This window comes from Yamadazyma tenuis, chromosome 1 (assembly GCF_029203305.1).
Source record: "Yamadazyma tenuis chromosome 1, complete sequence".
Lineage (NCBI taxonomy): Eukaryota > Fungi > Ascomycota > Pichiomycetes > Serinales > Debaryomycetaceae > Yamadazyma > Yamadazyma tenuis.
In genome coordinates, this window is record NC_089461.1 from 1,494,203 (window position 1) to 1,507,523 (window position 13,321).

At 41.0% G+C, this 13,321-nt stretch overlaps 7 protein-coding genes across 7 annotated transcripts; 5 read left to right on the forward strand and 2 right to left on the reverse strand. All coding sequences in view use genetic code 12, as the record gives it.

Annotated features, from left to right (window-relative positions):
• Positions 1-27: 27 nt before the first annotated feature.
• PSN45_000725 (uncharacterized protein) lies at positions 28-1,371 on the forward strand (the record flags this gene model as incomplete). Its single annotated transcript, XM_066157506.1, has 1 exon — positions 28-1,371. The coding sequence occupies one exon, from the start codon at positions 28-30 to the stop codon at positions 1,369-1,371; it is 1,344 nt and encodes a 447-aa protein (XP_066013603.1).
• Positions 1,372-1,786: 415 nt separating this feature from the next.
• Positions 1,787-3,334, forward strand: PSN45_000726 (uncharacterized protein; the record flags this gene model as incomplete). Its single annotated transcript, XM_006688118.2, has 1 exon — positions 1,787-3,334. The coding sequence occupies one exon, from the start codon at positions 1,787-1,789 to the stop codon at positions 3,332-3,334; it is 1,548 nt and encodes a 515-aa protein (XP_006688181.2).
• A 123-nt stretch (positions 3,335-3,457) lies between these two features.
• Positions 3,458-4,438, forward strand: PSN45_000727 (uncharacterized protein; the record flags this gene model as incomplete). Its single annotated transcript, XM_006688119.2, has 1 exon — positions 3,458-4,438. The coding sequence occupies one exon, from the start codon at positions 3,458-3,460 to the stop codon at positions 4,436-4,438; it is 981 nt and encodes a 326-aa protein (XP_006688182.1).
• A 329-nt stretch (positions 4,439-4,767) lies between these two features.
• ENA1 (Na+ ATPase) lies at positions 4,768-8,300 on the forward strand (the record flags this gene model as incomplete). The annotated part of the gene is made up of 2 exons (XM_066157507.1): positions 4,768-4,773; positions 5,106-8,300. The coding sequence occupies 2 exons, from the start codon at positions 4,768-4,770 to the stop codon at positions 8,298-8,300; spliced, it is 3,201 nt and encodes a 1,066-aa protein (XP_066013604.1).
• Positions 8,301-8,427: 127 nt separating this feature from the next.
• On the forward strand, positions 8,428-8,649 carry HUB1 (ubiquitin-like modifier hub1; the record flags this gene model as incomplete). The annotated part of the gene is made up of 1 exon (XM_006688121.1): positions 8,428-8,649. The coding sequence occupies one exon, from the start codon at positions 8,428-8,430 to the stop codon at positions 8,647-8,649; it is 222 nt and encodes a 73-aa protein (XP_006688184.1).
• A 146-nt stretch (positions 8,650-8,795) lies between these two features.
• On the reverse strand, positions 8,796-9,686 carry PPG1 (Putative serine/threonine protein phosphatase; the record flags this gene model as incomplete). Its single annotated transcript, XM_006688122.2, has 1 exon — positions 8,796-9,686. One exon carries the CDS (start codon positions 9,684-9,686, stop codon positions 8,796-8,798), a length of 891 nt encoding a protein of 296 aa, XP_006688185.2.
• Positions 9,687-9,918: 232 nt separating this feature from the next.
• On the reverse strand, positions 9,919-13,321 carry zrg17 (cation diffusion zinc membrane transporter Zrg17; the record flags this gene model as incomplete). Its single annotated transcript, XM_006688123.2, has 2 exons — positions 9,919-11,182; positions 11,409-13,321. The coding sequence occupies 2 exons, from the start codon at positions 13,319-13,321 to the stop codon at positions 9,919-9,921; spliced, it is 3,177 nt and encodes a 1,058-aa protein (XP_006688186.2).

The following is a 13,321-nucleotide window of genomic DNA, read 5'->3' on the forward strand; positions in this document are numbered from 1 at the left end:
TTATTCAATTTGCAAACAGCACTGATAATGATAGATCCAAGAGATGAGGTGGTGAATTCAGATGAAGAGCTCACTGGAGATGAACTTGAGGAGTTGCTTGACCTTCAAAAGGAGTACGATTTGAAGAAGCAACAACTTTTGGAGAAGAAGAACAAAGATGCCGCTGGGTCCAAGACGTTTATTGAAGGTCTTAACGCAGTCGCAGCCAAACCTATCAAGCTCATTGATTTGGATAAACGATTGTTTGAGTTCGACATTGACCAGGGAAAAAGTGAACCTTGTCATGAGGTTGATCCCTTGTCAAAAGAGATGATGCGAACGCGATACCATTCAGCTCAGACAATTAATGAAACCCTCAAGAAGAACGATATCAAATTATTGAGTGTCAATAGAGCACTCGCCAAAATAGTGAAGCCTGACTTCAAAGAACCACAGTACGACAACTGGGCTTTCTTTGGGTACATAATTGATAAATCAGACTTTCTTACCACTACCAAAAACGAAAAGTACGTTCGGTTCCAAATAGGGACATTTACTAATACCATCTCCCTCAACCTTTTTGGAGACGCGTACAAACGGTACTGGAAGTTAATAGTAGGTGAGTTGGTGATGGTGCTAAATCCAAACATATACAAACACACAAAGGGATTTGACTTTTTCCTCACAGAGAATCTAAACAGTTTGGTGGTGATCGGGGTTATTGAAGGAATTGGCAAGTGTCAAGCACCTGGGTGCAAGAAGTATATCAGTACTAAATTCAAGCTTTGTGAATACCACGAGCTTCAAGAGGAAAAGAAGATGTTGAAGAATAAGCGGATGGAGTTGAATGGGTCTATCAAGCTATTCAATCCTCTTGAGCGAAGTATTAATGAAGAGTCAAGAATCTATCAGAACCGAAGTCAGTTTGATTCTTCAAAGTATTTTCGAGAGGATATACTTCAAAAGCAAGGATCCAAGCGCAAGTTAATGGATGCAAGAGCTAACAACAACTTGGAGAAGAAGCTTATGAAGATGCTGAATACGCCCAAGTTTGAAAAAATTGGACTTTTGAAACTGAGATCCCGTCAACTTGAACAAGCAAGAGCCAAGACGGTGGAGGCCCATAACAACGTTAGAGACGAGTTTCGGTCGCTTACAGAGGGCAAAAAGATTAATTTGGGCATGAGTAAAACAGATAAGATAGCCAAGCGAAACAAGTGGCTGTCAACGGTGGAGACGTTGAAAATGGATCAGAAACAGGTCCGGGAAGCCAGTCGACAAGCCCTGAAGGAGAACAAGAGGCAACAGAAAGCGGAAGAAAGTGATGATGATTTGGAGATCCAGTTTACCCCCCAACAACTCCAGTCGTATAAGCAAATCAGAAAAGACTAGGAAGTCAGTGTACGAGATTCTGTCTGGAGACTATAGTCCAATCATCTGTTGGGGGAAGGTCAAGAGATGTCACATGCCGAGATAAAACTGCTACTTCACTGCATTACTTGGTGCTATAAACAATTACTAGTCAGGCATATGAAAATATTCCCATTAATCTATTCCAATGGCCTTCACACGTATTTCTCCTTGTTCCAAATTACCTACTCACATGCAATTGAATATCCGGAGTTTGTTCCGATATCCAATGCATTATTAGAGAGGGGACTATCTAAAAGATGCACACTCAACAATTTTGTCGACACGCCACGACCTTTGTTTGCGTGAAGACATAACCTCCATGTGAATTATCTAAATCAAAGATATAAATATGGCCCTAAATAGCTATCAGCCTAATTCTCTCCAGATTATTAATATGTCGTTTAAGGAACATTTTTCTGAACATTCATCTAAATGGTACGTCGCTATTCCAGCCGTGTTGGTACTTTATTTAGTACTCTCCAGTATTCAAGCCCGAATATTTGCATATAAAAGAGGTTGCAAAGCACCAGCTTATGCTAAAGGTGGTCGTTTTGGTCTCGTTCTTCTAAAGAACGCTATCAAGGCAAAGAATGAAGGAACTTTGGACAGGTTTAGCGAAGTGTCTTTGGGTGCAACCATGACATCCAAAATTAGTCTTGGTGGTGTAGTGCCAGTTATTCTTACTAGAGATCCTGAAAATATCAAGGCCCTTTTGGGTACTCAATTCAATGACTTTGCCTTAGGAACCAGACATGCTCATTTCAAGCCACTTTTGGGAGATGGTATTTTTACCTTGGATGGCCAGGGATGGAAAGACTCCAGATCCATGTTGAGGCCCCAATTCTCCAGAGAACAGGTAGCACATGTCAGATCATTGGAACCCCATATTCAGCTTTTGCGCAAACATATTCAGAAGTTTGGAGGTAAAGAGTTTGATATTCAAGAATATTTCTTCAAGTTCACCATCGACACTGCCACAGAATTTTTGTTTGGAGAGTCGGTCGACACCTTGAAAGATGCAAGTATTGGTGAAGTACCAGATATAGAGTTTGCTGCCAAGCATCAGTTTGCTGACAGTTTCAATGTTTCTCAGGTGTACTTGTCGACTAGAGCATATTCCCAGATTTTTTATTTTCTTATCAACAACAAGGAATTCAGAGAAAGTAACAGCAGAGTACACGATTTCACCAATTACTTTGTTGATAAGGTATTGGAAAGTGACCCTGAAAAGTTGAGTGAAATGTCTAAGGGGGGATACACCTTTTTATACGAATTGGCCAAACAGACCAGAGATCGTACTGTTTTGAGAGACCAAGCTTTGAACATTTTGTTGGCTGGTAGAGATACCACGGCTGGTTTATTAAGTTTCACGTTTTATGAATTATCTAGAAACCCCGTTGTTTGGGAAACCTTAAGAACAGCTGTATTGCAAGAATTTGGTAGTGGTACCGAAGAAGATATTAGCAACATTAGTTTTGAAACCTTGAAAAAGTGTGAATACTTAAAATGGGTTCTTAACGAAGCGTTAAGGTTGTATCCTTCTGTGCCAAATAATTTCAGAGTTGCTACTAAGAACACCACCTTACCAAAAGGGGGTGGTAAGGATGAAAGTGCCCCCATCTACGTTGGAAAAGGAACTACTGTTGCTTATTCTATCATTGCAACCCACCAAATGGAAGCATACTATGGTAGGGATGCCAAGGTTTTCAAGCCAGAAAGATGGGCCACCCAGAACAAGTTGGGATGGGCTTATTTGCCATTCAATGGTGGCCCTAGAATCTGTCTTGGCCAACAATTTGCATTGACGGAAGCATCTTATGTTGTGGTTAGATTATGTCAGATGTTCTCTCAAATCTCCACCACAGACACCGTTTACCCACCAAAGAAAAACATTCAATTGACCATGTGTTTGCAAGACGGGGCCCACATTAGCTTAAGCTAGTTTTCTATATTTATAAGAAATTAATTTTATATTCATTATGACCACCCGCACCTAAACCCTTCTCTGCGCGTGAGATGAGATGAGAAAATTCAAAGTTTGATGTCTGTGCTCAAGAAGCTCAAAATGTCTAAAATCTGTACCCATTCGGGCTCCTTCCATGCCGACGAGTCTCTTGCTGTTTATATGCTTCAACAATTACCAAAATACAGCCAGTACGATTTAATTAGGTCCAGAGACCCTAAGGACTGGGAAGAAAGTGAGATTGTCATCGATGTGAGTGGAAAGTACGATGGTGAAAAGTACTTTGACCACCATCAAAGAGAGTTCTTTGAAACATTTCCAGGGTTCAGTACCAAGTTGAGTAGTGCTGGGTTAATCTACAAGCACTTTGGACAAGATATCATCAAACACAAATTGAATCTTACCGACAGTGTACAAGACTCCGAGATAATCAAGGGAATCTGGGAAAAGATATACAAGGAGTTCATTGAAAGTATTGATGCTAACGACAACGGAATCAGCAAATACGATGAGTCTGCTACCGCTAGTTTAGAACCAAAATTCGTCGACAGAAGCTTGATGTTGCCAAGTATTATTGCCAACTTAAACCCGCAGTGGTACAACGACCCTACCCCAGAAGACTTTGATAAGCAATTTTTAAAGAGCAGTGCCTTGATGGGACAGGTGTTTGAAAACGTGTTAGAATATCATGGAGTCTCTTGGGTCAAATCCAAGGCTATTGTGGAAGATGCCATAAAAGGTAGGTTTGATGTGGACAAGTCTGGGGCTATTATCAAGTTAGAAAAATACTGCCAATGGAAAACCCACTTATATAATACCGAAAAGGAGCTCGGAATCGAAGAGGCTATCAAGTTTGTATTGTACAAAGATTCTTCCAACAGTTGGAGAATTAGCACTGTTTCTGTCAATAGTGGATCGTTTGAGTTCAGGTTGGGAATCAAAGAGAAATGGAGAGGAATCAGAGATGAGGAGTTGAGCAAAATGGTTGGTATTGAAGACGGTATTTTTGTTCACGCAAACGGATTTATTGGAGGGGCCAAGTCGTTCGAGAGTGCTTTGAAGATTGCCCGGGAGAGTTTATAATTTATTATATATTTATTTAATCCAAAAACACAAATTAGGAAGAGAGAAGAGGTTTAAAAAAAGATAGAGGATCCAAAGAGTTTCTAGCCCAGTTCTGTTACCACTGTGACTGGCACGCCAAAATCAGGATTATTTCTGGGCATATCTTGGCTCCTGTGTGAAGCCTTGGATTTGGAATAAGCAGCCATTATTGTTGAAAACGTGGGACTAGAGATTTCAGAATGGAGGAGAAGGAGTTGACAGTTAAAGAACCAATTGTTAAGTGAAAAACGTTGGGTATTGTAAAATTGTCGTTTATATAAGGTATGAGGCTTCTAATCGTGACTGACATGAAGGTGCTGCAAGGTGGTGCTTAGGCAGTACATTCAATAGACTAACTTTCCAGAGTCTCACATGGGTACAGAGAGTTGAAATAAGATAAAAACATGTTTCTCATATTTTGCGGCCAAGAACGGTTCTTTCAAAAAATTGAAGCTTCTTGGCGGAATACTTAAGTATACAAAATTCTCGTTTTGTCATTTTTTTTCACAGACTTATCTACTGATTCACAGATCTGTGCTTTTAATACTTTCGTTTAAAGCATATCGTCGTTGTCTACTCGATATATAGCGACTCTTACAGCCAGTTTATTGATTGTCAGACTTTCAACTCGTTTCTAACAATAAAGTCTACTTTAATTGCAACTGTTGAAACTGACAGAAACCCTCATGATTACGATGAGGAATTAAAATTAAGGTGTGTGTCTGCAAATAAAACATTTCAAGCTGAAAATGCTTATCGATGTTCGTATCAACAAGTCCTAGATTATTGGCATGTTGATTTCAATCATGGATTGACCCCACAACAAGTGGAAGAAAATTCAAAGATATATGGTGCTAACAATCTTGGTGAAGAAACCTCGATTAGCTACACCAAGATTTTGGCCCATCAGGTGTTCAACGCGATGATTTTGGTATTATTAATCTCCCTAATCATTGCCTTGGCCATCAAAGATTGGATCTCGGGTGGTGTTATCGGTGCTGTTGTATTGGTCAATATCGTTGTTGGATTCATTCAGGAGATTAAGGCTGAAAAGACCATGGGGTCTTTGAAGTCTTTGTCTTCGCCTTCTGCCCGGGTGTTGAGAGGTGGTGAAGAATTGAATATCAATACGAGCGAGTTGGTTCCTGGTGATATTGTTCATGTTAGAGTTGGTGACACGATTCCTGCTGATTTGAGGTTGATTGAAACAGTCAATTTGGAGTCGGATGAGGCTCTTTTGACGGGCGAATCTTTGCCAGTAGCCAAGGACGCGGAAGAAGTATTGGACGAGGAATGTCCGGTTGGTGACAGGTGTAATATGGCCTATTCTTCTGCTGTTGCGGCAAAGGGAAGAGGTGTTGGTATTGCTGTCGCAACTGGTTTGAACACGGAAATTGGAAAGATTGCATCCTCTTTGAAAGATTCCGACAGTAAATTGATTGTGTTCATAAAACCGGGTTCAGGCGTCAAAGGGATATTTAGTGCTATAGGGCAATCTGCTTACAATGTCGTGATGTATGTTTTGGGGGTTACTGTTGGTACACCTCTTCAAAGACGCTTGTCATGGTTGGCTATCATTTTGTTCTGGATCGCAGTGCTCTTTGCAATCGTTGTAATGGCATCTCAAAGCTTCAGAGTGAACGTTTCTGTGGCTATTTATGCTGTTTGTGTGGCCTTGTCCATGATTCCATCGTCATTGGTAGTGGTTTTAACCATCACTATGGCTATTAGTGCTCAAGTTATGGTCACTAAACACGTCATTGTTCGTAAATTGGATTCCCTAGAAGCGTTGGGAGGAATCAATGACATTTGTTCTGATAAAACTGGTACTTTAACTTTGGGTAAGATGATTGCAAGAAAGGTATGGATTCCAACTGTTGGGACTTACTTTGTGCAAAACTCGAGCAATGTTTTAGATTCTAGGGATGGTGATATTAATTTCAGCAAGTGTAGTCCTCAGTATACCAACGAAACTGACCAACTAATTGAGTTTAATGCAATCTCTTCAATATCCTTTTCTGAAAACGCAGAAAAATGGTTTTACACAGCGTCATTGGCTAATATTGCTAGTGTTAACCAGGTTAATAAAGATGAAGGTCCTGTTTGGGAAGCTCATGGGGATGCGACTGAAATTGCTATAAATGTATTCACTCAGAGATTTGGCTTCTTGAGAGATCAAATTATTCTGAAGGATCTGTTAGAACATATCTGTGAATTCCCATTTGATTCGTCAATCAAGAGAATGTCAGTTATCTACACAGAAAGTGTTACTCAGAAGTCTAGAGTATATACAAAGGGTGCAGTAGAACGTGTATTAGACATTTGCAGTTTCTGGTATGGGGAAAATACCGACAATCAGACTCTTATACCATTGACCAACGAAGACAAACAATTCATCGAACAAAACATGAATGCTCTTTCGAGTGATGGTTTGAGAGTTTTAGCATTTGCAACCAGAGAAATTTGCTTGACTAAAGAGAATAGCGAACGCCGTGAAGAAGTAGAACAGAACCTAATTTTCCAAGGCTTAATTGGGATTTATGATCCTCCTAGACCCGAAACAGCACCCTCAGTTAAGTTATGCCACCAAGCTGGAATTAACGTACGTATGTTAACTGGTGATCATCCGGGAACTGCAAAAGCCATTGCACAGGAAGTAGGTATTATTCCTCGTAACTTGGACCACTATTCTGAAGATGTTGTTAAGGTGATGGTAATGACAGCGATGGAATTTGATGCTCTTTCAAATGACCAAGTTGATTCTTTGCCTTTGTTGCCATTAGTCATTGCAAGATGTGCCCCACAAACCAAAGTCAGAATGATTGAGGCTTTACATCGTAGAGACAAGTTCTGTGCTATGACTGGAGACGGTGTCAACGATTCTCCTTCATTAAAGAAAGCAGATGTGGGTATTGCCATGGGTATGAATGGATCTGATGTTGCCAAAGACGCTTCCGATATCATCTTGGCCGACGACAACTTTGCTTCGATTTTGCATGCCATTGAAGAAGGAAGGCGAATGTCTTCTAATATCCAGAAATTTGTATTGCAATTGCTTGCAGAGAACGTGGCACAAGCATTGTATTTGATGATTGGATTGGCATTTATTGATACTGATTCTTATTCGGTGTTTCCAATGTCACCTGTTCAATGTCTCTGGGTTATTGTGGCCACATCGTGTTTCCCGGCCATGGGGTTGGGTCAAGAAAAGGCTGCGGAAGACATCTTGCAGGCTCCGCCAAATCATAATATTTTCACATTAGAAATTGTCATTGATATGTTTGTGTACGGGTTTTGGATGTCAGCCTGCTGTATGGCAGTTTTCGCCATTGTGGTATTCAAGATCGGTGATGGTGATTTGGGACATAACTGTAACACTGGCAGTGGAACTGGCTGCGAATTGGTTTTTAGAGGAAGATCCGCAGCGTTTGCTGCCTTCACTTGGTGTGCTTTGATTTTGGCTTGGGAATGCATTCATACTCGCTTTTCGCTTTTTAACATGAGGCCTTATTCAGAACTCCCTTGGTATAAGGTTTTGGCCACAGACTTATGGGATAATACGTTTTTGTTTGTCTCTGTGCTAGGAGCAGCTGCATCCGTATTCCCAGTGGTTTATATACCTGTGATTAACAACAAGGTGTTTTTACAAGGACCTATTGGCTACGAATGGGGCCTTTCTGTCGCATTCACTCTAGTGTTCATATTGACTGTTGAATGTTGGAAGTGGATCAAGAGAATGTATTTGCGGAAGGGTATTGCACGCAACCCCGAGGACGACATGGAGGAAAACCATCCTTTCCACAAATATTCCAGTTTCTCTAAATCCAGTGATTTTGTTTAGCATCATACTTGCTTTCAGGTATAATTGTGTACTTTTTTTCACCGAACTACGGTTTTTTTGTATTATCAATTGTATGTCCTAGTTATATAGAGTCTGTGTTTTTCGCATTTTCGAATTTCGTTATTCAATGATAGAAGTCTCAGTGAACGATAGACTTGGTAAGAAGATCAAAGTCAAGTGCCTTCCGTCTGACACTATTGGTGACTTTAAGAAGATCCTCTCACTACAAATCGGCACGAACCATGAAAAGATTGTTTTGAAAAAGGGAAACCAAATCTTCAAGAACCACATCACCCTCGATGACTATGAGGTGCACGATGGATTCAACTTTGAGCTCTATTATTCGTAAACATATTTAATCGACCTACTTAAGAAGAGCCTTCCAGTTTCTATACCACCAAGAAAGACTTCCTCGACACGCTGAGTTCATCATAATATCCATGTTCCACAAACTCCACACATTCGTCATGTATTAATCATTAATATACATCATGCCTATAGAAAGTAATCAATCTCCTTGGACCTTATATATGCCAGTCCATCAAATTCGTTCACTCCATTCATCAGCTTCCCGTTGACGGTATCTTCATCATTTTGTGGTGAAGCCTCAAATACATTAAAGAATTGTCCGGGAAGTACCTCACGTTTCTCAGTGCTTCCAGTATCAAAGTTGGAATGACTGATTTCAAGCACACTGGCCTTGTTACCACACCTATAACAGTAGTTAGGGGCCAGCCATACTGTTACACATTTTCCTCGCCAATAACTTACGTATCCTTCATTACACAACTGATGAGCCCGTAGAAGCTGTACCAACAGATTGTCATGACAGAACTTGTGCATCACGTCAGATCCAAACAAGTACCCAGCACCCCGTGGACTTAACTTGAAGTCAAGGATCTCCGGATCCGGGTCCGACCACACCAAATCTGCCATTATTCCATCATGCGGAATCTCTTTGAATCGATCCACTGCACGGATCTGATCTATCTGTTGACAGCTTGGCAGTAATCCTCCGTGAGTAGCAAATATACGACCATCTATGATGGCTCCCAATGGCAAATAGTCAAAAACATCGGTAACGTAGCTCCACACCGCACTGCTTCCTCCATACTTGTTCAAAACCTCAGTGTAGAACCCATAGTTCGTGGTGATAGTACGAGACTCGTGGTTACCTCGAATCAAGAAAATTCGATCAGGGTATCGTAGTTTTAGACAGATCAAAAGGGAAATGGTTTCGACAGAATAATACCCTCTATCGACGTAATCACCTAGAAAGAGGTACGTTGTGTGAGGTGTCGGACCTCCAATACGGAAGATCTCCAAGAGATCATGGTACTGTCCGTGGATATCCCCCACAAGTGTTATGGGTGATTGGAGAGTCATGACATTGGGCGTTTCTAACAACGCCGATTTGAGCTGGTGACAAAGTAGCTGGATCACGTGCGACAGGAGGAGCTGGGGTGAGCTGTGATCAAGAAGCTGCGATAGACAGTGATCGAGGTCCGTTAGGGACGACATTACAGGGACTGTCATCTTGTATCCGTCGAGTCTCGCTCAAGCTGCTGTTTTAGATTTTCGCGATCGCAAATTTTCTATTACCATCGTCTACTGCTATCTAAGCTAGGTACCTGTCCACAGCTGTTGAGAAGATTTCAAGACCAGCGGTGATGACTTCGTCTGGGACATTCAAAGCAGGGACAAACCGAATGACGTTCATTCCAGCACTTAATAATAATAATCCATTGTCACGACACTCAGCGATGATTTGGTTAATATCGACCCTCTCATCAAATTGTAATCCCAACAAAAGTCCCCTTCCTTTGACTTTAGCAAGGTCTGGATAGCGTTCAGCAATCTTTCCAAGACCAGCCACAAATTTCTCCGACTTCAACGTTACTCCTTGCAAGAATTCTTTGTCACTGACTTTATCAACCACAAACAGACCAATTTTTGCACCCAAGGGATTACCACCATAAGTAGTTCCATGGTCACCAACCTTCAATACATTCTCTATCTTTTCATTGATCAATGTGGCCCCAACCGGGAACCCATTTCCTAAGGTCTTGGCCATGGTGACAATATCTGGATGTCCTTCAGTTGGAAGTGTAGAATGAGCCCACAAGTTTCCAGTCCGGCCCAAACCACATTGGATCTCATCGTAGATTAACACGGCGTTGTTTTCCGTACATAATTGACGCAACTGGATGAGAAAGTCTCCATCAATTGGAGTGACACCACCTTCTCCTTGAATGGGTTCAATTATTACTCCACAGGTTTTGTCGCTAATAACAGCCTTGACACTTTCGATATCTCCAGCCTTAGCCACCTTGACCCCAGGAATTAATGGTGCAAACGGTGCTTGGTACTTTGGGTTAGGAGTTACAGATAATGCACCCATAGACCTCCCGTGAAACGAGTTTTCAAAAGTGATGAGCTCAAACTTATCTTCACTAAAGCTTTTTCCATGTTTTCTGGCAAATTTGAGAGCAGCTTCGTTGGCTTCGGTTCCTGAGTTACACAAGAAAACTCGGGAAGCATCGTGCATTCCTCCACTGGCGATGGTCTTCGTCACTAACTTGTTGCACAATTCTCCAGCATGCAAATTGTAAAATAAATTGGAACAGTGAATTAATGTGCCCGCTTGATTCAGGATTAATTCGGTAACATCGGGATTAGAATGACCTAAAGATGTTACAGCAATACCTGCAATAAAGTCAATATACTCCTTGTTTTCCAAATCATACAAATATGACCCTTTTCCGTGGGTAAATACAATATCTGGTCTAGCATATGTAGTAGCTGTGTATGGCTTGATGATGGTATTGATGAAATCTTGACTCTGAGAAAGAATTCTGTGAGACTGATGAAACTTGCGGAAGCTGTGAGCCCGTCCGTTGATTTTAAATGTTGTTCTAATCATACTGGTAACACTACAAAGTATATTTGGGAATCAGATCTCGAAAAAATGAAAAATGTACTTCTTTGCTGAGATTTCGCATCGCGCTTGATTGACTCATGGTTACCCTTTTCGGACTACCACAAACTTTTATATTTTGGATACATTAGCGGTATCGGAAATTTCAATGGTACAAGTCTATGACTCACGTTCTATCTATATCAGCTGTAAGTTCTAACTTGAAATTACCTCGTTGGCGTCTTTGGAGTTTACGATTAATCAAACGACTCACCTCAAATCGAAAAATGGCTTCCTCGTCTACAGAAGCGCCTGGCATCGACACCTTAATTCCAACCACAAACGTATCGTAGTTGAACTTGGTGATGAACAATCTATCAACCTTATGGCTCTTCTTGAACATTTCCAAGCCGCTGATTTCGTTTAAGATTGACGCCTTAAGTTTGTTGTACACGATATTTGTGCTTGGGTACGATAAAAGTAGAATCTCCCCTAGGGCTTTAACTAATTTCCAGCCTGTGAGACAAAACAATAATGAAATGATTATAGACGCCATTTCGTTGAGGTCAATTTCAAATTGCTTCAGAATAAATCCAGACATTATGGGTGAAAGTACCAAGAATACTGCGTACAGCAAAGTCAATATGTAAGTTGGGTTCTTAGTGATGATACTGGCAAAGTCTTCAAGTTTTTCAAAAGTTTTGCTCAGCGTGGAAGGAAGCTCGAGATCATCTAGTAATCCCATATTGCTCACATTTCTATTATGGGACGGAGTTTCCTTGATGATTTTATTGATCTTTTTCGCTGCCAAAATATAGTTCGAGGTAATCAAGGTGATGGCTATCGTTGATACCAACACCACATAGTATACTAACAAATTCGTCACATTGCTGTCGGATCGATGTACATGATGGGAACCCCCATGGCCATGGTCTGAGTCTTCACCCATGTTCAAAAGAACTATAATAAACTCTTCGCATATGTGGCTCAATAAGTCAAACCCCACCATAACCAAAGAAGCCCCTAAAGCAAACCCTATGAGCACTTCAAGTCTTCCTAATCCAAAAGGATAAACTAGCGAAGCATTGTTCCAAACATCAAAGTTTGACATGATTTCCACTAATATGATTACTATTGAACCCAAGGAATCGTAGAAAATCAAATGAGCTAGCGTCGAAAGCTCTTGTTGTTGAATTTTGTGTCCCGACAAAAACACAAGCAAGGATAACATTAGGTGCACTGCAGACCATCCCAACTTGATCTTCTGGTCTTTAGTTATGGACGCTATTGACTCACTCAAAGTAGGAATGGGGAACAGGTCTGTGATCGTAGATAAATATTCATTATCAATATTAGACGGCGTTGGTTCTTGAAAAAAGTTCATTGACACCGACGAGTGCTTGTATTTATGTCCTTTTCTATGAGCCGGTTTCACTGATAAATTGTTGTTCATCAGCATTTCCTGAGACTTGAAATTGAACGGTTGGTACTGTTTTGTGGGCGACGACGGGGTTCTTACCGGACTTTTGGACCTGAAGTGCTTATTAGACCGTGACGGTGAAGTTGACCTCGTAGGTGAACCTGATCTTGATGAATATGGGGGGGCTATTATTGGAGGAGGAACATAATTTCGTCTGTGGTTATTTCTTGATACTGGAGATTGTAAGGAGATTGACAGGTTTGGGTTCGGGTACGGACTTTCTTCGTTTTTGAACACATCGTCGCCAAAAAATGCAGATTTAGGACGTGGTTTGGAAGAAGAGTTAGGCCTCATGATTGACGTTGGAGAACTAAGACCAGAAATGGAGTATCTTCGGCTGTGACTAAAGTTAATGATACTTCCACTGGACGCATTCGGTGTGGATGGACTGCCCTGGATGTTCAACAAGTCTTCTTCTACTTCTGCAATAGAATCAGTTGAAAAGTTGGCGCTGGTCAAAATCCCAAAGTTATTCTGACGTTCCTCAAACGGGGGGTTTCGATTGATTTTATTCACTAAGGGGGATGATTCCACACTAGATATATCATTGATATCATCAATTTCTTCCTCGTACGAGTTCAAAGAATCGTCTATACCAAACGGTTCTCCTAGCTGTTTGTTCAT